Source organism: Bombus impatiens, unplaced genomic scaffold (assembly GCF_000188095.3).
Source record: "Bombus impatiens unplaced genomic scaffold, BIMP_2.2 scf_0899, whole genome shotgun sequence".
In the NCBI taxonomy this organism is placed as follows: Eukaryota; Metazoa; Arthropoda; class Insecta; order Hymenoptera; family Apidae; genus Bombus; species Bombus impatiens.
This window is the reverse complement of record NT_177318.1, coordinates 741,172-767,008: the sequence shown is the minus strand read 5'-3', so window position 1 is coordinate 767,008 and position 25,837 is coordinate 741,172. Positions and strand designations below refer to the sequence as shown.

The 25,837-nt window shown below is 31.8% G+C and overlaps 1 protein-coding gene and 1 long non-coding RNA gene across 4 annotated transcripts; one reads left to right on the top strand and one right to left on the bottom strand.

Moving 5' to 3' along the window:
• Positions 1 to 2: 2 nt before the first annotated feature.
• On the top strand, positions 3 to 25,392 carry LOC100741953 (lysophosphatidylcholine acyltransferase). Of its 2 annotated transcripts, none has more exons than XM_012390888.3 (11): positions 3 to 510; positions 12,911 to 13,056; positions 20,406 to 20,620; positions 22,220 to 22,332; positions 22,750 to 22,904; positions 23,033 to 23,170; positions 23,417 to 23,542; positions 23,625 to 23,772; positions 23,988 to 24,086; positions 24,163 to 24,307; positions 24,402 to 25,392. In XM_012390888.3, the coding sequence occupies exons 1-11, from the start codon at positions 385 to 387 to the stop codon at positions 24,485 to 24,487; spliced, it is 1,497 nt and encodes a 498-aa protein (XP_012246311.1). In that variant the 5' UTR covers positions 3 to 384; the 3' UTR covers positions 24,488 to 25,392. The 2 variants fall into 2 exon arrangements, with proteins under 2 accessions (XP_012246311.1, XP_003492975.1); XM_003492927.4 differs by lacking the exon at positions 20,406 to 20,620 and adding an exon at positions 16,778 to 16,995 and having other exon boundaries at positions 9 to 510.
• Positions 16,064 to 22,782, bottom strand: LOC112213656. 2 transcript variants are annotated; one of them, XR_002947543.2, is made up of 4 exons: positions 22,645 to 22,782; positions 22,355 to 22,572; positions 21,173 to 21,974; positions 16,064 to 17,088 (listed from the first exon to the last, which is right to left on the bottom strand). It is a non-coding gene; the product is annotated as an uncharacterized LOC112213656 (long non-coding RNA). The 2 variants fall into 2 exon arrangements; XR_004462580.1 differs by lacking the exon at positions 16,064 to 17,088 and having other exon boundaries at positions 20,879 to 21,974.
• Positions 25,393 to 25,837: the final 445 nt, after the last annotated feature.

Genomic DNA, 25,837 nt, shown 5'->3' with positions numbered 1-25,837 from the left:
TTCGTTCCGTCGAGTCGACCGCGAGCACAGTAGATCGTCGACCGACAACCCCTTCGCGTACGATCATGTCTCGCCACGGCTGATTAAGAGCTCCCTTCTTTTTTCTTCGTCATTTTTTTTTTACCTGTCTGTCTCGGCTCGTACCTCATTACAAACAGTGTAAAGAAGCTCAATCATATCGCCGGAAAGTTTCGCTTTCGCGAAAGTACCTACCGATACATATCGACGTTTCGCGGCTTGCAGTGTGTGACACGTCAGGTTACTAAGCCGCGTTTATTGTCTTGCTATCCCTCCGTATATATCTTTCTTCAATCCTCTGTCTCCTTCCTATCCTCTGCCTCTCTCTCTCTCTTTTTCTGTTCGTGACCACTCGGAAAAAAGAATATGGATGAGGCGAATGGAAAAATGCGGAGCAAGCACGAGGACGTGGATACTGCGTCCCTCAGCGCTGACATCCTGAACCCCTTTGTGCACCGTCTCGAGCTCGACACAACCTACGACAAGCTCAAGGTCAGTAGTTCTTTGAATCTTCCTGCACGCGAAAATGCTCCATGGAATCGATGTTCACGCATTGGACCCGAATATTTCAGGGGGTTGTCAAGGGCGGGGCGGGGAATTTTACGATCGTTCCAACAACGTTTACGTCCGCCACTTTTCGGCTACCACTCTATACTTTCTACGTTACACATGCCGGTCTGTGTATAGATGAACTTGGTAGACGGCTACCATCTGGCTCGTAAAAATAGAACGAATTTTTTCTGAAGCGACGTAACTCTACGTCACGGATACATCATCAAATGTTCGATCTCAAGTGTTTTTCTTATTCGGGAGCCATCGTGTCGCGAACAGTTACGTAAAGTTCGAATCGTTGTTGCAACGTAATGATCGGTTTCCGATTAGGGGCGAAATTTGACGATTGAATCACCTGGTTACGCATGGACCGCGTAACGTTACTCGTTGTGTTAACGAAAATGTATTCTCATGATATTTTAACGACGTTAATGAGCCATCATCGAATGTAGGTATTGAACATCCGATTTTTGAACATTTTCGGCAGAAATGCTCGTATTTCGTATTAATCGTAAGTTCTCATGAACTCCTTTTATACATATATAGTATTATCTGTTGTGTTATAAACCTTATCTGAATTAAAGTCGATCTTTTAAAGATCTTGTTTTGAACTCGGCAATATATATAGATAAAATGTATAGATGATTTTGATTAATTTAATGTAGATGAATTATTGACATTAAATGAAGAAATCAAAATTTTAATTGACTGAATATAAATAATAACATATATGATTTGCTTTAGAAGAAGTAAATGTCATAAAAGATAAGATTCAAAGATATTGTTTCCTTTTATGATAACGAAGACTAACTGCAAAAACTGTTTAATGTTTTTCGCGTTTACGTGCACACGGTTTTGACACCTTGACATTATCGAGTTATCGACATTTTCTAACTGTTCTTGTCATTTGAAGTGATACAACTTCGCTATGGATGTGATCGAATTTTTCAGCCTCAAATACACTACGATTCATGTAAATCAGCTTACGAGCTATTGAACTTCCCTCACCACAAATATTTTAGCTAAGCAAAAGTAGATTAAAACGTAAATTCCTCGTAAAATCGATATGAAGAAATTGTGTGAAATACCTGTGAATAATATTTATATTATTTTATATGGACGTATTGTACGATTCGTCAAACGTTAATGACAAATCAATGATTTCATCGATCGTTTATACGATCGCTCGATGTACATTTACTGTAACAATGAAATGTTTCTTCATTGACACGCATTGGTAAATATTACAAAATACCATCTTTTTCAACTGTTGCATTTTAATATCATAATCAGTAATAACAAAAACCATTGAGCGATTTCACTTTGCCGAAAGGAAATTAATTTTTCAGCAGATTTTTATTGAGAAAAATCGAACAATGAATTAAAATAGAATTTAATGTAAAGATTATTGCTCTTCTTATTTTTTCCGCTACCGTTTCGTAACTTGATCTATCTTTTTAATACAATTTTTGGTAATAGAAAGGCTGATTGGAAAAGTAATACAAATACATCTTTTCAACTATGTAAGTGTATTAAATGAGATAAAATTTGTAGTTACGTAGGAAAGAAGCGATACAAATGTTTCTCATGACGATAGTAACACTCATTTCATCAACGTTTAAATATTTTTAAACATACAAAACTTTTTCTATGAAAATATAGCTTGAAGATTTTATTACTGACGTACCATTTTTTCCATTGAGTTATACGTATAATGATTGAAGATCATAACTAAATTCAATTAAGTTAATCAAAACCTATTTAAAAAAACCGAAGAGCAATTTAATCCTAAGCAATCCATTATCAATGAAATGCTTACAATTCCTTCGAGGTGTTACATTCTGTTTTAAGAGTAAAAATCTTTTTTGAATACCAAAAGTAAATCGTAGATATTCTTCTACGAATTAATTATGTTTATAGGAACATAATTAAAAATATCGAACATAAATAGAAAATTATTTCATCTAACAAATATTATAAGTAAACCGCTGATTTTTATGATTTCATGGGAAATTTAAGAGTGCAAAAATGAATATACGCGCATAATATCCAAAAATGTATCTATAAAATATCTAAAGTGGAATACCTATTATAATTAATATTCAGCCAATAATACAGATACTGTTTAACTTTGGTTTCTTTAATTGTGGTCATAAATATAATTTTTACGAATACTATGGATATTATATAAATATATTTTTCCATACTATCTGTACTCTTGAATTTCTATGTATAAAAATATGTAAATGTATAAAAACCAGCTATTTAATCGAAAGATTTTATGGCTTCCGGCCACAAATTCTCAAAAATTCGTCTGACGTGGTAATTAGCACGCATGTTCACTATCTTACAGCGACCCGTGCAGGCGCATAACTTAAACGCACCATGAGATGCACTTTTTTGAATAGAAGAGGCTCAGAAAGCGTGCTGCATCGCATTTGATGCGGGCATCACTGCCTCTACATTGTAGACCGTATATATCACGCAATCGTCAGAGATGAAACAAGTTAAAAGATCGCGTTCTCTTTATTCCACGACTCTTTTAGTTTCGTTTCTTATTCGCTTTTTAAACCTGTCGAGCATCCGGATTTCACTACGTGTTTAAAAACCGTTTTGTACCACGTACAAAGTCTGCATTTGAAATTTTTCTCTTTTACTGTCTTTTCCTTTTATGTGAAATAGATGACCGGATGATAATAAAATTAATCGTTTTAAAAAGTTGCTCTATCGTTGGTCTATCGTATTAGTGAAAAATACTTTGTAAAAAAACGGAGAAACAGATGAAGATACGGATAAGTTACAGATAGATTGAATTTGGATTCTAATTGATAGATGATCTTCTTACTCGACGACTATAGCATAGACAAAGTGCACTGATTAGACAAGTAAGTTTATTTATAAATAGAATCCTATCATATGATGAAATGACGAACATTCATTTCTTAAAGATATTATTAGTAGAGCTATACTTTGTCTATAGCCATAACGTTAATATTAGGCACATAAGTTAAAATTGTGTTAACATTAAATATGACGCTATATTATAGGCACACGTTAATCTGTTCATGCCAATTAAAATAATAATTAATACTATGTTTCCATATATCTTTTCAAGATCAAACATTATGTATTTTCACATTTCATGACAAACAACAGAGTTGACATCACATAAATTATTTAAAAAATGTCTCTTATCATGTCATAAAGGATGAAGCATTTTTTTTTTATTTATCATTATAACCCTTATCTTTTGGCTTAACATTGATCATAAAATCTATATGATATTTATCTATAAAATAATTTTCATCAATAATTCTTAATAATATTGACGTCTTTTAACGTTATCCCTTTTCTAGGACAACAAAAAAACTATATTAATAACAAGGACTAATACAAAAATATCATTAATATATGCCATTTAAATCTACGATAGGAAAGAAGTAACATTAGTATAAAAATGAGGGAATATCGTAAAAAGGAAATTGAAGTACATGTAGGTCAACCAAAATTATAATTAACGATATATTCCTTTATATCTTTCCGCTATAGTATAAAATATATACATTTCCACATTTTATAAATTACTGTGCCAAATTATGAGTTTTCTTAAAATCAGTGTGAAATACAATTTTCTATAATTTATAGGTAAACCATTACCAAAGAAAGATTTATCAAATTAGTCACATTGCTACGCGTATTATCTGTATATTATCTTATATACTTAGGAGTATAAGAAACGCATGATGCAGATACATATTGTAACAATTTTAACGGCATCATTCGATCTTATCCACTAGGGTAGGTACCGTTAAATTTGATGCGTACATTAAGCGAAATTGCATCGCGCAGATGGTTCGATGAATAACCACATATATCGTGAAAGAAGCATTTCGTTGCTTTGTCATAATCTAATAAGAAAAGAGGTGCGACGATGAACATATGGTTAAAAAGAAAAATTCTCTGGTAGCTAGATATAGAAAAGAAGATTCGATAATAAGTACATATATCATAGGCGATAAATAGTATATACCAGATATATTGTTATTTTACGTATATAATATTGTAGGTGTAAGTTGTTTGATTTCTTATTTTTGTTAATTTATATTCACAAACATAAAACATATTTTAGAATTTTGCAAAAAATAAAGCTTCCACTTGCCATTCCTATTGCAACACTTCTTCTCTAAAAGTTGTTCCTTTCTTTAAGTGATAAATTAGGATGTAATATTTTTAACGTAATATCATCGTTCTTGACACCATTTTAATTCTCGCACAAATGACTGCTGTGCACACGAATCGAACTTTCTCCGTTTGAACTGGACATACCGGAACCAGCGTAAATAGAAATAAGATAGTATTACAAAGGAATTATAATAAAAGTTATTTTTCTTTAATAGTGCGAATTTCAATAAGTTGTGGTCCCGTACAAGAGGCTTTTCGTTGGCCTTTGTGCGTTTATTGCAGAGATATTATGCAACAGGAACGCGATAGTATGAAAAGATATTGCCATAGAATATTGCAAAGAGATTCTATAGTTGACACAACGTTGGTCATTTCAAATTACAAGAAAAAGGCATTTGTATTCATAACAAGAAAAAAGTGTATTTCTCAAAAATTGTTCTTTGCATCGTATAGATAAGATGTATTTGTTTCACATTTATTTGTATTTCTAAATGTCAAAGATAAATTAAAGATGTTATTTTCTTTAAAATAACTTGATATTACAACGCGTGCAAAGATTTTATAATAAAATTAACAATTTATGAGGTGATAACAAAGGCTGATTTCGATTAATCATGTAATGTAAGAAATAAGAAATGTGAAGGTTGAAATTCAGTTAAAATAGACGATAAAATTTACTTTTTAATAATAATATTTAAATAATATATGATACGATATAATAATCTCTTAATTACGATCAGTTGCAAGTTGCTGTATTATTTTTAGTTGCAAAATAGGAAAGATATTTTTAATATTTAGTAACATTTTACCACATCGTGTATATGTTATAAATATAAAGAAGACACAGCTATTTAGAGCCTGTAAAATGGTATCCTATTATAGTAAACAGAAAATATTCAGGTAACGCATATGTAATTGATATTGAATTCCGAAGCCTCTAAATATCCTTTCAGTCGGGAAGAAAATCTCTTTAACTACGACAAGAAAATCTGACGATGGTGTACTCTATCGGATTCACGATATGCTTCCGGTATTTACCGGTTGTAACTTTTTTCCATATAAATTGGCACAATAAGTATATATCGAGATGCAACAAATTATCAAATTTCATGTAATTAAAACAAGTATCTAATAAATTAATTCACCTTCGATAACAATTTAAATTATATAAAATATATGTTGATTTTAATTTTTAACTTTTATTTGTAAATTTTTAGATTATTAAAAATTTACAAGTAAAAATATATGTGTATTAATAGTCTACAACAGAATCATTACAATGTATACTTTGTGAATTTTTTCACCTAGTTAAGTACAGAATAAACTAGATTTCACATTAAACGAGGCTAAAAATTGTTAAAAATAAATACTAAATAAGAAGTACGAAGATAATTTAGACAGAAAAAGACGAATAAAAATATTACCAGTGACTTTTCAACGCAATTTCATCGTTGCGTTTCACGTTTTACTTTCACGTCGCTTAATCTTTCTTAAGGTAAAAGATATGAAAAGACTTCAGTAAAATGAAAGGATATTCTATCTTATCATCGATAAATATCTTGTTTGGCAAATTTTGATCGGTTGCACAAAAACGCGCCAAATACTGACGTGAAGAAAATGAGCGATGTAAAACGGCTGGAAAAACAATTCTCGTCAATTTTTGCTGGTAGAAGAGCAAGTCTTTCGCCTGCGCGAAATGTGGGTCACAAGTACGTAGAGAACTTACTCCGTGGAACGTATTCTTTACAAAGAGCAAAAAAAAGAGACAGAAAAACAGTCCTAGAATTTGCTCCCCTTTTTTTATAAAAATTATACCGGGGAGAAATTATGCTTGACGGTAATAATCGAACCAGCGAATTATGCATGTAATCTTTACATTTCCGGTTATTTAGAAAAGAAAAAACACAAAAATGTAGTATTAACACCTATAAATGAGTATGGAAATATTTCTGTGCAAATATAGTCATAGTATTTAATTATCTAAGAGTTTAATACGTCATGCCGAGAAATATCGTCATTGCTAATAGAATACAGGAAGTTTAATAAAGAAGCGTTAGGTAATCCTAATATTATTTTAATCGCAATTAAATGACTCTCGTGAGGTTTATTTAAAAATTCATCATATTTTTGATCACATGACACGTGACATTTAAATATATGCATATCTATATGTACACCGTATATATACGTAGAACTATGTATATAGTTTCTTCTGATTCAATAACGCCGATTGTAAAAATAACATAACTAAAAGGTACGAGGGAAATCATTATAGAGCTGGTAAAAATTGTCTATAGCATATATACATATTTCTATCAAATGTTTTGGAAATATCTTATCGGTTGCGCAAAAATATTAGTCGCTCTCATAAAGTTCTCGTATTTTATGATATGTTTCACGTATGTACATACAGATTCGGCACATACGGCATGAAAAGCTCCTTGTCGATACACGTTTGAAAATTCTCACATTTAAATCACTTGTTTTCCTCGTCTTCGTCGTCCTGAAGAGCCTTGACACAATTTCTGACCGTCAACCCAAATAGCTATGAGTTCATTAATTCACAACGTAATGTTATACACGGTAGATTAAATTCGTGCTTCGTTCACGTGTTTTCCGTCTCATTACAGCATATACAACGCGTATCATTGACGATGTTCAATGATCAACCTTCTAGATTTCGTACAAATACCTTGCACGACATTGAGAAGTTCATTGAAAGTTTCTGAACGAAGTCTTACGTAGATGCCGCTCATTCTTTTCGAATACTAATTGTTAATTTAGCAAAGACCTCATTCGATCAATTACGTCTTTGACTGTATTTAATATTTGACCATGAATACATTTATAAAATCATGGTTCTCGCAGCCTCATCCAATGTTCGTTTTCAGGCAAAGTATTTTTGTTTGAAAATTATAAGAACATTATAAGAAATGTACCCTAAGAATTTGTTCTCGTTATATTTATGGAAAATGCAGGTCAAAGTGAAAAGGTTTTGGCAAATTTTTACTGTAATAAAATTATAGTGAATGAAATTCTAGTAAAATAAAATATATGTATGAACATTATTTGTTAACCCCACGTCTTATTTTTACAAACATCGTCTGCATACTAAGTCGTTTAAGCCCACGCAATTTTTTTTTAGGTTTTTGTCGTTTGAGAAATCCGAAAAGATTTTTGAATATTCTCCCAAGTATCCAGAATATCATCCAATAGTTTTTATTACTACATTTTACCTTAATCTTTTTAAGCAACGCAAAATTCAAACAAGAATTTCGAAAAAATGAAAAGTTATAAAAAAATTTATGATTAATTACCGAATAACATTTGGATCTTTGGATTTGTACACTACCAGGTATGACCTGGTATAAGAAAACGATGGCATGACAGCCTCGGCTTAGAAAAGTATAATTATTTTAATAATCGAAAATGGTCAAAATTTTTCACCATACGTCGTCGGAAACATTATCGTAAGTCGAAAAATACCGATCTAATAATTAAGTAACCATTTTTAAAGCATATAAACATTTAAAAACCAAGCAAAAATCGCGAAAAAGCAAAACTTTCAAACTTTTGAAAACATTAATGCGGTCTTCAATTTAAGTCATCCATGATCAACATGACAATACTAGACTAAACTTTAGTTTAGAAATAGGACGAGGTCTCGGTTCTTTGCAACCTTCGAGCAACTACAAAAACAAAAACAGTTTATCTCAAAGACGAGCAAGTATGCAAACGATAGATTTATTTAAAAAATTACTCTAAATATTTTTCATCCATTTAGATATATTTATAAAATTCTTTTGTCATCGCATTGTTGATCTATAGAACATTTCAATGTCTTTCAACGCCTATAATAGTAGTACCTAATTAAAGAGATAAAAATCAGTATTCTTATTTCCTTATTTTGTCTCAAGATCTAGGTTAAGATTTTCCGTCATTTAGAGATACGTATCTCGTGAAAATTTTAAGAGAAGAAACTATACGATCAAAGGTGCACATAAGTGGCGAATTTCACTATCAGCGTCTTCTATGGAACTTACTAACATGTCTAATAATTGGTTGTAAGGTAGTCACAAGCAAATAAATATTTTCTAATGATAAAACGACAAGATTTAATGCATGGTTTGTATTTATAATTGCACAGTCTGCAATATCACTAAAAGTTTATTATTTACTTTCTCTCATAAACGTAACTTTACGGAAATTGTTTTCGTGAACAGAAGACAAAAAGCAAAATGCAAAAACGATAGTTTCGAGTCGGCTGAAAGCGAATAGACTAATGATCTTTGCCTCGTAAACATTCACCGATCTTTCTCTTTGAAAAGTTTTTAAGCGAGAAGGGGAACGAGAAATCGAACATAACCGACGAAACTGTCAGATCAATTTTCACCGTCACATTTTCAGTTTTTCGATTGATCTACTAGTCTGTATAATATTCGAGAGTAATATGCAACGCGAACAAAGAAGAGCAGAATATAAAAGGTGCAGTTATAGGCTACTTGCAAGTGACCTAAATACAATCATTTTGAAAACGCTGATTTCGTAGAATAGTTATTCGACGAAATCCACGATTTAGATTTCGAAATTTTCATAGATAATTTTAATATACACGCGTAATTTATTTCTCAGACATTAAGTTTGTAAGAAGTTATACGTACATGTTCTTATATTGATAGTTTACGATAAATGATCATGTCGAAGTATATTACAATTCGTGTTACTTAAAGTTATACATTACTATTACACATTATTATTTCGTCATGCAAAAAAGAATACTGTAAAATGTTTTTTTTTTAATTCATAATTTCATTAAATTTATTTCACTAAATACGAGATCGTAGAGAGTATAAACAATATCAGTTTCTCGAGGTAGTTATGATCAAGGTAGTTCTTTGTAATAATAAGACGAATCCACATTTTTCCATAACCTGACGTATATGGAGCAGAAATATTTCTAGTGGGAGGACAAGAGATTAAATGTGCAGATTTCTCAAGAAGATAGAGTGTTAAAGAAGTTATTTGGATATAGCCTTGGTGTTCAAAGTCACAGATGAATGACACATGCATTATGTATGAATAGATGAGAAATTAAACAAGAAGCCGGGGGCATTGAACACCGATTCACTATTGTATGCCTACATATAGTAATCTCATGATTTCATACTTCAAAATCCAAAGGTTTCTAAATTCAGTGTGCGTCCTACTTAGAATATATTTTCATAGAGGCTATTGCATACCTATCTTGCTAAAAATGTACATGAAACAATTTTTTAAGGTCAAAAATGGTCATGGGAACATGCTTTAGAACAACAAATTGCTAAAACACTAATTTAAACATGCAATCAATAACTTTATTATCCCACTTTTATTAATAACTTCAACTTTATATCGAGTACTTTTTTTATACGATAGAAATAAAAGTTTAATTAAAAATTGTAATTGCTTCCTCCCCCTTCCTCTCTCTTCTTCAAGATATCGAATTGCAAAAAACATGGACAAGATAAAGACACCGTCCATCTAATCAACTACATTGTATTCAAACATTTATCGCGTCTAGTATTACCAGTCGCATAGTAACAATTTGGCCAATTAAAGTCTGCACTTAATTACCGCCGACGTCATAAAGAAAAAGTGAAACTTGAAATACAATTTAAATTACTCAGGCCTTTTGTATTCGTTAAAAGTCAACTTGCAAAGAGGAATATCTGCTAAAAGAATTGTAAAAAAATAATCTATGCATAATCTTTTTTCTTGTTTTGAAATAGAACGTGAAAAGGAATTTCATTTGTTAGGAAGCTCAAAGTGTCGAAAGGATTACTCGGTCGTAACCTCGATCTTGAAAGTTTCTTGTGTGCGTGTTATGTAAATACATGTGCGTCTCTCTGTAATACATGGACGAAATGAAGTTAACAGGTGAGATGGAGCCTAACGGAACGACTGAACGGTACTCTTTCTCCTTTTTTACTCTTCGCTCTCCCTTCCGTCTTTCTACGCCTTTACGTTCCTCTCTTTATCGGCCGTACCAAATAGCATCCTAAATCATCTACAGTACCGTAGCCTTGGCCCACTGAAGGAAGAAGTAGTTCTTCTCATCGAGAAAGAAAAGTTCACTCGGTTAATTCAAAATTTATTTGTTCGTTAGATATCGATTAATTGGTCATCCATTTTGCATATGAACCTTCTTTGGAGCAAATTTCACGTGTAAAAATGTTAAAACGAAATTGTAGATACAAGGCGTCGTACGAAAAAGTTATCGAAATTCTTAGATTATTAAATCGTCGAACAACCTTGCAAAAAGTGTAAGCTCGATTAACTTAAAAAAGGAAAAGACGTTTATCGTACATTTATTTGTCAATAATGTATGTTTACAAAAAGTAAAATTATCTATTTACGACAAGAAGCATCTTCTCTTGGAAAGAAATTTGGAATGCAGGAAGTTCTGAAAATACTACAACGAAATAAATGAGACCCAATGATAATCTGACGTGATGATAATTGATGTGAAGTAAAAGTCTGCAAATAAATGGAAAGGAGGTTAAAAAATGTTATATAAGTAATCAGCACAAAAGGTCGTCGTTCTTTTCATCGCTCCTTGTCATCGAAGGTAGGCGATCAAAGTTTATCGATTATCACGCAAAACGAGCTCTATCGAATATTTGTGGCGTTACTCATTGTCCGCTGATGAATGTACAAAATGTGCTGATCTAGGTTTTGTTAGCCTTATCAGCGAAATACTTGCCCATCCTCCAATTTAAGTCACCGTCAACTACAACTGAAAATGGCGTAAAGCACCACCTTCAGGTAATGGTCAAATAAAGAACCCCGAACCTTTCCTTTTTGACCTGCTCTAACATTTTCTTCCTCGAGAAACGATTTGGGAAATGACCTGCCGCTTTCTGACCTGGGTTCGCTCGCTTCGACGTCGAATTTTGCTCGGAAAATTTTGGAATATTTTATGCTACGTGAGTTTGTCGCAAATTAAAACTATCGACCAGTTTTGACGTTTTGAAATACACATAAACTGGAGTAGTACATTACACACCAGTTCGTAATTATTAGGATATTTACAAAAATTTAAGTAAACTGGAACGTACCATTAGGAAATTGTTAAAATATTTGAGAATTATTATTTTCCTTGGAAATCTCGTTAATTTATTACAATAAAATAGAATATTACAATAAATTTATAATAGAATATTACAATAAAATACAATAAAATTTCGATAGCCATTTTCATTAATTTTGTACATTCGTATTATTATTGTATTTGATGTAATTCAATTCTATATATGCTACGAACAATCTTATAATATAGATTCAGATTTTCAATGGACATTTTCTTCCTAATTCATATGAAATTTTTTCAGTAAGATTTACGTTATCAGCTTCAACGCGTAATTATTATAACTTACTATGTTGTTGAACCTTTGAAAGGTAGTTTTAATAAATTTTTGCTTATATATATTGGATCGCAGTCATGCATGTATTTTAATGCATTAAAATCATACTTTATGTAGTTTATCTAAAAAATCGCAAAATAATGCAATTCAAATTTTCATACAAATCATATCCAAAACTCAACTGAAATACGAATATCTGAAACTTATTTGAAAATTATATAATCATTAATGTATTATAAAAATAGAGTGACAGGCTGTACAATCTATTTAGAAAAACATAAAATAAAGCTACATGAATATCAAAACAAAAAATTATTCAAATCCTAACCGAACTCTACATTGTACCAAACTGAAAAGAGTTTATCTTTACAGTTATTCTGCCTTACAGTCTTAAAGTTTCATATGTTTTATTCGATTTAAGAGAACACAGGATAATATAACGCGAATATCAAAACGAATGATATTTAAATCTCAACCAATCGCAAACAACTAAAACTTTAATTTTATCAAGTTGTGAACAATTTATTGTTAATTTATCAACGATACACCTGTCGTAAAATTAACCAACAACGTATAAACAGGTGCTAGACTACAAAGAGTCGAACGGTGCAACGATAAACAGGTAGTGAGCATAAAATCGACGCTTTGACGTACAATCTTTCTCCGAGGGTTGTAGAACTTGACGGTTTTTTCGTCTCTCGACCGCTGTAATACGTTGAAAGTGGTTGTTGAAGCGGAAATGCTTCATGTTTCAGACGGCATTCCTGACGGTAGCACTACTACCATTCAGACTGGCTGCAATTACGGCTCTGGTGATCATGGCCTGGCTCCTGGCTTGTTTAGGTCTTCTTGGATTGTCCGAAGAAGATCTACGTCGCGCACCTCTGACAGGGTGGAGACGGTAAGATACATCAACTTACCGTTACGTTTTTCTTCCTTGCATATATGCATATATATCATCTACGCATCATCTCATTCTCTGATGTTCAGTTTGTAGTCACAACTATCCGCGAGCATCGAGCATTTTATTTAACTTTTGCTTCATTTTCATTTAATGACCATATTCGTTTATTCTATTCTTATGCATGTAAAATGACGAGTTTCCGCTTGCTTCCATTACATTGTGTGCTTGTATATGTTAATTTATTTGATGATGTTAAATATATTCTCGCTTTTAGTCTTCAGACCTTGTACCGATTATATGTCTATGATAACATTGCATTTGAAAATCACTGAAGAAAATTGAATAATTTTTATTTTTTTTTTTAATTTACTATGTTAATCGAATTCGTGTTATCAAGATCGTTTCTTTTTTCCTTGAACACTTTAAAGATATTGACTATCACAATGTTAATTATGCTAATCGTAATAATAATTACTGTTATATAGCTTTCTTCATACAATTTTATGGATTTATCGTGGGTTTTTAGGAGGCTTATACTTTTGAGCCAAAGTTTCTTTCTTCAAATATGTTGCATGAAAATACTACCTTCCAACTACCGAAAGATACTAAAATTATGCAATTAATAAAAATGAACTTACTATGTTTCTCCATGCGTTCTTCATTCGTTGTCAGTCTTAGCTTTCATTTACTTCATACTCGCACAGCAAATTATATTTAGGTCGAAACGTTAGTATCACGCCGTCAGACAAAAAATACGCATATTCACTATTTATTTATATGTAGCACGAACTTTAAGAATTATCCGGTCAGACGTTATTTTTAGATAAATTTTAATTTGATGAGACGTAACGATACGGAGTCACAAAGACAAAATTAGAATTTATGACAAACGGATGCAGTTTATAAGAAAAAATAATACGTAAGTTAATTTAGATCGCTATAAAGATGAGCAATGTGCAATCGAGATGACGTGGGTCATATCAAACGTTTAATAAATCCGCAAGTTCCTCTAGAAATTACACAAAGTTTCTAAATCTCAAACTAAGATCATTTTCAACAGAAAATTTCATTTTCAATTCTTTTCTTTTATTCTTTATCTGACACTTTTTCATGTAATTTTTATCCTAATATTATAATTTATATTTTCCTGGACCAAATAGAAAGAAATACCGAGGCAATAAATGTCTGTTAAAATTTTCATGATTAAAGAGAGAGATAAGCATATGGTTCCTAGCGAAGGCGTATTATCGTCCAGACGAAATGATGAGGATAAATTGCGGAAATCCCTTGAAGAATTTTATTTCATGGTCATACACTTGAAATGATTGAAGATGTCCAGTGGGGAGAGAGCGTGAATGACCGCGGCGAAGAAACGAGCGAGGATACGATAAAAAGAATAAGTAACGGGAGAAAGTATGCGTCGGATAAGTAGTTCACGTCCGTTTCGGTATGAGCTTCGAATCGAAGTAATTCACAATACGCTTGCCTGAGATGTTTTCGTCGATCGTGTGTCATCATTTCGATTGTTCGATTGTTGCGACATTTAATCGTAGCAAGTAACGTTGCACTTCGCTTTGCTCACAATTCGAACGATACTTCAAACGAGTTTCGCGTGGGAATGTACAATAGATTTTTGAAAATAATTCGAGAAGTTTCATTCAGATAAATGGTACTGCTATATTATTATATTGCGATTAGAAATTTGTATTATTGATTATACTATCATTTTTATAGTAAAAATGAGAGCATTAGTTATTATTTTTTTTGATAAAATTTAAAGAATGTAGAATACGATTCAATGGAAAATTATACCCACGATTATTTATTGTAATTATAAGTTTCTTTTTTTTTTATTAAAATATTAAATAATTAAATTTTCGTAACATGGTAATGACATTTGGAATTTAGTTCAATGAAAAGGAAGCGATACTTACGTTTATATTGATAATATTTTAGTTTTTTATGTTATAATTCTATCGTTTCTAATTAATGACGAGGTTATAACATGAAAATTTGTTTCATTTTACTATGGTAATCATTTAGGTGCATTTATTTGGGTGTGCATAATTGTTTGGATTTCCATAGCAGAAAGTGTGTCAAATTGAATTGCAACTTTCATTAACACTTTCACACGTGGACATTGTTTAGAATAATAAAATCCTCCATAAGAATACATGGAAAGGAAAAATATTATCGACAAATATTTGTTCACACGCAAATGTAATCGCATTTTGCATAAAACAATGATTATCCTAGCTGCTATTCTACTTTGCACGCCAAATATTAGATACATACCTGGCATTTATTATTAACTGGAAATGCAAACCTCCATGCACGATGTAGAAGTAGAATATTGATTTTATGTTTTATACGTTTTTAGGTGTAGCATACCATGTAGGTTATTAATCCTCTGAAATACATATTTGTAAATATCAATCCTCCAGAGATAATTAATCATCCGGGCATTACTTTTCTAATTAAATAATAGACATTTAAAGGAATGTGAATAGCTCGTACTAAAAATATGTTCAAACGAAAAAAAGACCTATTTCCTTCCGAACTTGTAATTTGTATTATTAATTGCTTTTTACGAACGATTAAAATCTAAATTCTCAGAGTCTTTTAAATATATTTGAAGTCTATGATAAAAAGAGAAATTCAGTTATAAAGTAGATTGATAAAATAATTTCATCGGATATTTGAAATAAAGATCGAGTAAACATTTTTCTGTAAGCTTGACTCGTAGTCGGTGAAGCCAAAGTACACGCGATGATTTTCTTTATTCATGTAATAATCAATATAAACGATACCTTAGATCTAACATACATCACCGGTGCCTAGTTCCTGATAAAGAATTTAGTAACAAAGTATAGACTTGAGATTCGATGTAATCTTTAGGAAAGTAGTTCAATTGTCCTCTACATATTGTAGGAGAAATCTCAACTGGTCATAAAACGTATATACAATAAATATTCTAAAATTTTGTTCAATTTTTGTTTCACAATAAACATTTTTGTTTCGCAAATGCACTTGTTATCTTTCGTAGATGCTAACGAATGTGTATTTTGTTTATCATAGTAAGTCTTTCTTTTAAGGAAAATTATTATATCCTTATTTTCTTATCGCAAAAATTTTCAAAATGATTTGGAGAAAGGCCATGCATGTCTTGTAATATCAATATATCGAGTAGTTAAAATGCTTTGCATGTTACAATAAGTGCGAAAATATATTACGTGTACAAAATGAATTCATTTTGCCATTTACTGGAATATCTTCCTCCAATCAACCGAGTAACGATTTTAATCGAAACAATATGCATAACCTCATTTCTACATCAGTTTAACTATTGGCTATAAATAATTTCATAAAAAATTTATTTTAATCAGCACAGTAGAATCTCGGTTACCAAAAGGAAAATAATAAATTTATACATGCATATCATGCAGTTTCTTCGCTAGAACTACAAAAATCTTTAATCCACGACTATTCTACATTACTAAATTTCATTTGATAGAAAAGAAAAAAAAAAGAAAGATATAAATAGAGGACGTTGTCGAATAATGCATGTTGTAAACGAAATTCTACTGAATTTTACGATCGTTCTGAATATCGTAAATTGGGAAATATAGATTGCACGATGTAGCAACTAGTAGAATTATATATACCAAATAATATTATTTAAATATATTTACTACAAACAAAAAAATGGAAAAAACAGAGATATGAGAATTATAATCTGCTGGATGATACGAGCATTGTTCATCTGCGGGGGATTTCATCACCTGAAGGTCAAAGGTCGTAAAGCGGAAACAAAGGATGCCCCCGTGTTAGCCCTAGCTCCGCATTCAAGCTTCTTCGATGCACTTCCGGTTGTTTACCTCGGCGGACCGAGCATCGTCGCCAAGGCAGAGATCGGACGCATTCCTTTTTTCGGAAGTAGGTCTCCTACTTTTTGCTCTGTCAAGCCACCAGAGTCGTTGTTCCATCTCGTGGTATTTCTTTAGTACTGTCAAAATTTACATTTCGCATCTAAAACAATGAAATAAGCTAAAGAACTATTGTTTTATAATTTTATAATTCATTTACGAATTTGTTGCATTTTTTGCTTTTTTTTTACTTGACAACTAAAACTAAGAACTGTGATAGGTATTAGAGATTAATAATAACGAGAATCTTTCAACACGATAATTTACCAAGCATAGAATGACATTAGTGAATCGACATAAGTTACAGGTTATAGATTTCTGTCTTTCTTGGAAATTTATAATTTTGCATTAAATCAACCGATTGGCAATTTGTAAAATTTAAATGTGCAACTTCGTTTGTTTGATATTCCAGCCTGTTGCTGTTATGTTAATAACTTGTGACTTGTAAAATTTCATTAATAATAGCCTGGACATAAGAGGTCATAGCTTTCTATTTCCTTTCTTGAAAGACGCAACAATGATACTGTGCGAAACAGATTGGAGAATTTTTAAAATACAATTTTAAATAAAAGAAGAAAGTACGTCATTTGCTTGGCTCATTTTAAGAAACATGAAATGGTGGAACACGACTTTTATGCGTCTTATAATACATATGCAAATCTACAGATCCTCTACCTTATTCTTATAAGTTGAATACTTGAATACGAACATATCCTTTCGTACTCGCTATTTTATATCGATACTTGGCAAAGAAATATGTTGAACTAGAAGCTCGTAAATTGAAAAGTTTCATTAGTATTCAAGAGTCCTTGCAGTTTGTATCCGACGACCAAAGAATTTAGCTCAAAGTTAAAAAAATAAAGGTTCTACAAAAAAACGAATTTTCAAATAGCAATTCGTAAAAATTTCGTTTGATTCAGTTTTCAATCATATCGTTAAAACGATTTTACTTGCCTACATGTATTGAAAATTATACAGGATCATACTGCTCTTCAAATTTTTGGAAATGCGTAATGTTAATCATAGTAGACATATCAATTGCTAAACTATATATTTGTATACACATGCACAATTGTGAAAACAGAAAAAAGCAGAGTTATCCAAATTAGGTTAACAGAGAAATGTACATATATATGTGGTGAATGGGAACATCTACATCGTCACTAACAAGCTATGGAATAATGGGCATACCTATGCTATTAACTGATACTATTTAACGTTCTAGAACACCGTTGGAACACATTATTTTCCATTGCGAGGTTCAAAGTGTTACACTTTTAATGCTTGACGCTACCAGCCGCTTCGTATATTTATTCATTCCTTTATTCTCTAATTATTCTATTTTTTAACTTTTCCTTTCTTTCTGTCTATACTTTAACACTGGAATTAATCAAATCGGCAAATTAAAACGACAAATTTCAGATTCTTCATTTTGACAATTATTAAAAACATGCAGATATTTTTGACGAAAGTCTTAATCCTCGTTCAATAACTTATAAACGTTATATTATTATTTTTGTAGTAACACGATAACTAATACTTATCGTTCGAAACATTATTTTGGACACCAATTACAAATCAGTGATTCTAGTGTTAGAGTAATCTCAAAACTGGATGTACCTAATCGTTGCGTATAAAACAACATAAAAGTTCATTCTTCTCTTTTTAACCCTTTCGGGAATTCTTTTGGAATCTTCGAAAAAATTATTTTTTTTTTTATTAACCCTCCAATGTACGAGTGAAAAGTAAATTCCAAGAAAGTTGAATGGAAGGAAATGAGAAAAAAATGGCACGACCTAATCGGCCACGACGCAATACGTGCACTGGATGGTTAATGATTAGGGCAATACTGAACAATTATAAGAAATATACGATGCATTAACTACAAACTTCAAAGATAACTACATTTATTGTTTCGTTAATCAACAACTTATCAAAGTACGATGTTACGTATTTTCGCAACATAGAGGCCGAAAGGGTTAATTGCTTGGGAAAAAAGGAAAAAGTTTTCCGAAGTATATTTTCCTAAGTGTAATAATATAACAAATGAAAATTGTCGGTACTCGTAGAGTAACGAACTCACGGCTGCGTAAACTTTCTCGTTGCAGTGTCACGTGGCTCTCGGAGCCGTAAAGTTTCACTGTTGTGCAAATAAACCTGATCGTGGAATTTTCTGCTATAATAGGTCACTACAGCTCTACCTATTTGAGGTAAAAAGTGCTTGATATATTTTCAGCTCTGTCTACTTTGATGCAATGAACTATAAGAACCGTGTACCATCGAAAAATACGATATGATCGCAAAGTTTATATTACCCAAAAAAGAAAACTTTTGTTTATGCTAAAATTATCGTTTCAATTAATATCCTTTCAATTTACGTTTATCGTTAGTTCTTGTACAATATTCAAGACGTTAATTGGCGCTAATTATATATTTGCACCGACGAAACTGTAAATCACTTCCGTAGAATATGCAACTGAGAGTTCGAGCGAACGAGCACGCGACAATTTTCGATATACATATATACATATACGCAATGAATTTCTGCATGCTTTCGAGCCCATTAATATAACGAGACGATGATTTTCAACGTCGCTAATGCTGCTCGAGATTTCCACAGTTACCTTGTCTTAGAAAGTCGATTCAAAGAAAAGAGCAGAGTAACGTGGCCCACAGAAACTTCGAGCAACGTTACATGTAAAAATCCAGGCCGCGAAATTCTAAAAAGCTGCATTGTCTTTTTCGATCTTTTGGCTATCGACTCTTTGTTATTTGGCTAATAAACTGCAAAAATTGTTACGATATTAAATTTTGTACGATACGATCTATCAACACCTCCGGAATGCTTCTGTAATAAAACCGTTTGAAACCGGGGTTTCACACCAAAAAGGATTATCTTAAATATTCATAAATTTATTTATATAGTATCCTTCTTTTCTCTTGCGTTTTTATCGGTGAAAACGGGGAAAAAGAAACAATGTTCGCCTTATCAATATCAATATCACCGTAGCGCCAATGAAATACAAATAGTCAAATCAAGATCAACGAATCTCATCCTAAATTCTAAATTTTTTGTCACCAACGAAATTCCTTTGTATAAAAATACGTTGCATGAAAAAAAAAAAACAAAAACGAACAAAAAGAGAAAGATACGAAATTATCACTTTTCGAGTGAGCTCTTCGATAATATCTTAAACAATCCACTCCGTTCAAACGTTCGATTGATAAGCGATCAATGACAAATATTCAGCTTGTATTAAAATTTGGAAAAATAAGAAATAAACGTTGAGCTCGTTAAGAGCGTCTAACGTCCAAACGATGTGTTCTCGAGGCTGAAATCTCGAGACGAAATAAATAGAACGCAAGAAATCGCGTTAATGTAATTGGGATTCGTTAACCATGCTCGATTGAAACCTGCAGCAAAATAGTGCCCTGGCTGTGTTTTATGGGCCGACTGACATACCAAGCAGGAGGAATGAGAATCATTGTGCGTGGAAGACAGGCGACGAGGGCGGAAGCGCCGATTTTAGTGGTTGCACCCCATTCGACCTTCATGGACGGAGGGATCGTCTACATAACCGGGTTCCCTTCGATCATCGTAAGACGAGAATCAGGATTGAACCCATTTATCGGAAGTATGTGCAAATTATTGAAACGATTTCACGCTCGCTTTCCACGATTAACCCTCTCCGTTAACGGTAGACTAACCGTGGTTGTCGCAACACTTCCGTAATGGCGGTTGTTCGATAGATCGGTGGTTTTAACGAAAACAGTTGAACTAACCGTTTGTAGGATGAAACATAAAACTTGTAACGCACAAACTATTAGAGGTTTTTCTGCGTAAATTCGATTTGATGTAGACGATGATAGGGGTTACGTTAGAGCGTTAAAGAGAAAAATTAGAGACTTGGATGCTTCGTGATACTTAATTCATTGAGAAAAGTAGAAATATTTGATTATGTTATTGAAAGAAAGATGAAATTAATTCTTTTACGAGAGGGAAATTTAATTTTTTATGTGTAAATAATTTACGTTTGTTGAAAATGGGTTAAAAATTAATTAAAGAAATGATAAGGAAATATTACATATTAATTTAAAAAACTTAAAAAAGGAAGAAGTATCGTATCATGATAAAAGATTGTCGTTAACATAACGGAGATATAAGATTACAGTAATAATACGTTTACCTGCAATTCGAAGACAACGTTCGTAGACGTGAAATTTCTATTCATTTGAAGTTTTCTTTCACCTCGTGGTGTACACATTTCCCATTCATTCATTCATTGTTCTAACTTAACTACGTTAACTAACGTTGTTGTGGTGCAAATTTAGCTCATTAAGTATTTCTACAAGACTGTATAAAATTATATTTTACACCGAAGCTATTAATATTAGAACCCACATCGATTAAAACGCTCTTTATTCCTTTTTCTCAAAGTTTTCTTCTTTTTTCAATACACCGCATAGTTTTGATATTTTACAGTCTTTCGATTGTTTTCATCATGAAAATTGATTTTATGTATTACTATCAACTATATCGACAGTCTCGTTTACTTATAAATAGAATCGATACGAATACTTATGTTTTGAGTTTTCGGTTCCTGTATTTCGTCTCATTATCTTGTAAAAGAATACGACTCACACTTGAAAACCTCTATTAGTTTAATTGGAAAATCATGAAGTCTTCGAACTTTGATCAAAAGGATGCCCAACCATTTCAATAAGAAATAGTTTACCGATGCCTGTAGCAATAAAAAGACATAATAGTATAATGATTTGATAACATAAACGTTAAAACTTTTCAACTGTTTTATCGATAGCTTTAATGAAAGTTTTAACGCCTATTGTATGCAGATATCACTGGTAATTTAATGGTTACTTGTACAAATAACGCTTCAAGTGTATCTTTTATCAATTGGAAGAAATTTCCAAAAAAGATAAATTTAATAATAATTTCTTTATGGATTGTCCCATTCGCCACTATATTATCTAGAAATGAAATTTTTTTTTAATAAAAAGAAAAAAACATAGCAAAACATAGCACAGAAAATATGATAGAAAGTAAAAAGTATTATAAAATACGCAGTTTTTATTAACTCTTCTTTCTACATAAATAAAATTTATAAAAAGAAAGTAGGTTTCTCTACAGCATATGAATTGCATAACAAATATTGATTTAGGAGTACTACGTTTCCGTTTGTTACATTATGCGCTTTTTTATGATGTACTCACAGAGCTTATCAACTATACACAACCGGTCTATGTTTGGAGAGAAGATCCGAATTCACGGCAAAATACTATCAAGGAAATTATCGAAAGAGCTACTTCAAAAGAGGATTGGCCACAGGTAGCCCTCATAAAAATAGTACCTTTATTAAAAATAAGCTTATGAACTCGCTGCAGTCGCTTATTTTCTAAAAATTACTCTTCATATTATGATCCGCATAAATTTTTCAAGTACAGTAGCGTAACGTATAATTTTTAAATTAAACGCATATTTTTTTAATAATTTTATATATAATTTTTAGGTATAATTTTTTTTAAAATTACATAGCGCTCTAAATCGAATCGCAAGGTAATCGTTCATCTGCAACAAAAATTAAAATTAGCATCGGTATTAGTGTTATTATTTGTTAATTAGAAACATCTTAAGAAATACCTCGCTTGAAAATGTGTACAATCTTTTGAATCTCGCACAATAAAGTCTTATCTTCGATCCCTTATTAGAAAATATTTAAATCAAATTAACAATTTTCTTCTACAGGTGATGATATTCCCGGAAGGTACTTGTACAAATCGATCGTGCCTTATTACTTTCAAATCAGGTGCATTTTACCCTGGTGTTCCTGTTCAGCCAGTCTGCATCAGATATCCTAACAAATTGGACACCGTAACATGGACGTGGGAAGGTCCTGGGGCGTAAGCGTCTTATTCTAAATGTCATTTTGTAATTAAGATTACTAAATCGAATATTTTAGAAATTAAACGGAAAGATCTCCTGACATTCTGTTTATCAAAATGTTAAATTACAAAAATTTGTATTTCAGATTAAAGCTACTGTGGCTTACATTGACACAACTGAATAGCAGTTGTGAAATAGAGTTCCTGCCTGTTTACAAACCAAGCGAAGCGGAGAAAACAGATCCCAAGCTTTATGCAAATAACGTGCGACGTCTTATGGCGGAGTGAGTACATTTCGTTACTCCAAACAAGTGTTTCTCAATTCTGAAAAGTCATTTAACTTGTCCGTGTTTGACTTAAGTCGAATGTTCATAAGTTACTAACATGTTCAACGATAAAATCTAATAGGAAAATTAATCTAAAATCTATAAATAATCTAATGAATTCGAACTTAATAGAAAAAGAAATGAAAATGAAATCTGTATTTTTTAAAGTACATTGTTAAAAATGGAATTTTATTTATTTTTTAGGGCATTACAGATTCCCGTGTCAGATTATACGTATGACGATTGCCGAATTATTAGCAAAGCTCATCAGCTAAACATACCACGAGCATCCATCATAGTGGAAGCCCATAAACTTCGTAACAAACTCGGGTATGTCGTTGAAACCAAATACATGTGTGTAGAAAAATACAAATATATATCATATAATTAATCTTGCAATATATTTCCACAGTTTGGTATCGGCCAAAACGGAAGAAGAGTTAGTTCAGAAGAAAACAGAGAGATTTAACGAAGAAGTTAATTTGCACGAATTTGCGCAAATCCTCAGAATAGATGAAAAAGAGCCTGTTACTCAGCAACTATTTCGGATACACGATAGGGTCTGTATCATTTGTCATATCCTCTCTTAATTAAATTTTGTATACGATTGTTAAAATAGCTATGCTCCGTTTGTAATTCTCCAAACATTCTTTATAAACGTTTCTCATTGTGTATCATACATAGATACATAGTTCATTGTGTAATTCTAATATAACCAATATTTCACTTTTTGTTATACACAACACATCACTTACTCATCCTATAACTATTCCAGCATGGAAATGGTAAAATAGATTTGGAAGAATATTTATTCACGGTGTTAGCTACAACAACCGCAAACTCGGAGCTAGACAAAATCGAAACAGCGTTCGAAGTAAGTACCAATAAGAAATAATCTTCTAAATTATTTATCTGCTACATATACGTATTATTTACGTCATAATCAACAGGTATGTGGTACCAAGTCATTATCTTGTATCAATAAAATGGAATTAAGGAAGGCTTTAAAACTCTCATTAAGTACGCCAACGGAAGAATCTGATAAAATTTTTCAGAATGCAAAGATCGATTTTGCTGACACAACAGTAAATTTTGGTATGTTTTACTTAAACCAAGCTGCTATATTAAGATAGAAAGTTATCTTGACTTTATAACAGTAATTACTTTGTTCTCTATTATGTTTGAATAGAATTCGTATTAGCAGCATTATCAGCAAGAGCAGAATACTGTCATATATTCGCTGGTAACCCCGAGACGAGGAAAAAAACTATTTGAGAGTATTTCATCAACTCGTTCCATGCTCATCGAAGATACAGAACACACCGTGTCTGTGGCAGGCCGCTTCTCAATCAGGCATGCTCCAGCCCTGTATAAATTTGTTCAATTCTTGCTGATATTACTACCCTCTCAACGAATAGATAGCCATTTTTATTTAGTATTATTATCGTTGACGAAGCAAGAAGTGTCGTCTTCGTGAGAATTAAACAAGCGACGTACGGAACGGGAAGATTATATACCGATTACTAAAAAGTCGCGTTAAACGAGTCTGGCGTTTGTATAGCACGAATTTTCTTCCTTTTTTCTTTTTCTTTTCCTTAAATCCTAGAAGAAGAACTTATCTCGCACGAATGAAGTCAATTTTCGAAAGGAACGTTAAAATCCAGAGTAAAAAAGAAAGCAAGGAAGGAAAATGATACGTATTTATTATTTAACTCGTAATGATGACTTAACATTGTAACGATTTTTTATTTTACTGCGATTTAATTTATGAAAATTTAAACTTTTGTATCGTACCATTTTTTCAATACAAGAATTCATATTGCAAAAACACACGTAGTTATAGAAATATGAAAAAGAGGGAGACAACGGTTGACTTTTTTTTTAATTTATTGCGCAGTTCATACGCATACGATAGTTGTGATATAGTTTTTTTGTTTCGTTCGAATAACAAGGCATAATAAAAGAGAACTACTATGTATTTTCATTCACAGATATACACTTATCGTTGTTACTCACGTAGAGCTTACTGAAAAGCTTTCTTCCCTTTTATTAAAATGTCACGTTAAAATTCAAAGTCATGTACATAAATAGTATTACACCGAAGGTTTCTTAGACGTAAGCAAGTTCCCCAAATCTAACCCGTGTAAAAATTACGAATCACGGCGGGAAAATTGTCCATGCAAAGTAAAATTAGATTTAGAACTATTATCTAGATTGCTCAGGGTATCGATTAATTCGGACGCTATTGAATGTTTCGCGCGTTATATCGTAATAAAACGTACGTGGCCAACAGTTGGCGAGTCATCGATTCATACAAACATAACCAGAGTTTCTAATATGTCTAAGAAAACCGAATATGTTTAGGACAATGCATTTAGAATAAATATACTATAAAATTTATTCTTTGCACGGTAATGATATATGCTACAGTATTTAATATTTAATAAACGTAAATACATATGCATGTATACGGATGTATATATGTACATATATGTATGTAAAATAACGATAATACATTGATCGTGAGATACGAAGTAAATTATTGATCATTGTATATACCACATATATATACATATATACGTATACATGGATTATATACATGTAATGTGTATCAACATATATGTA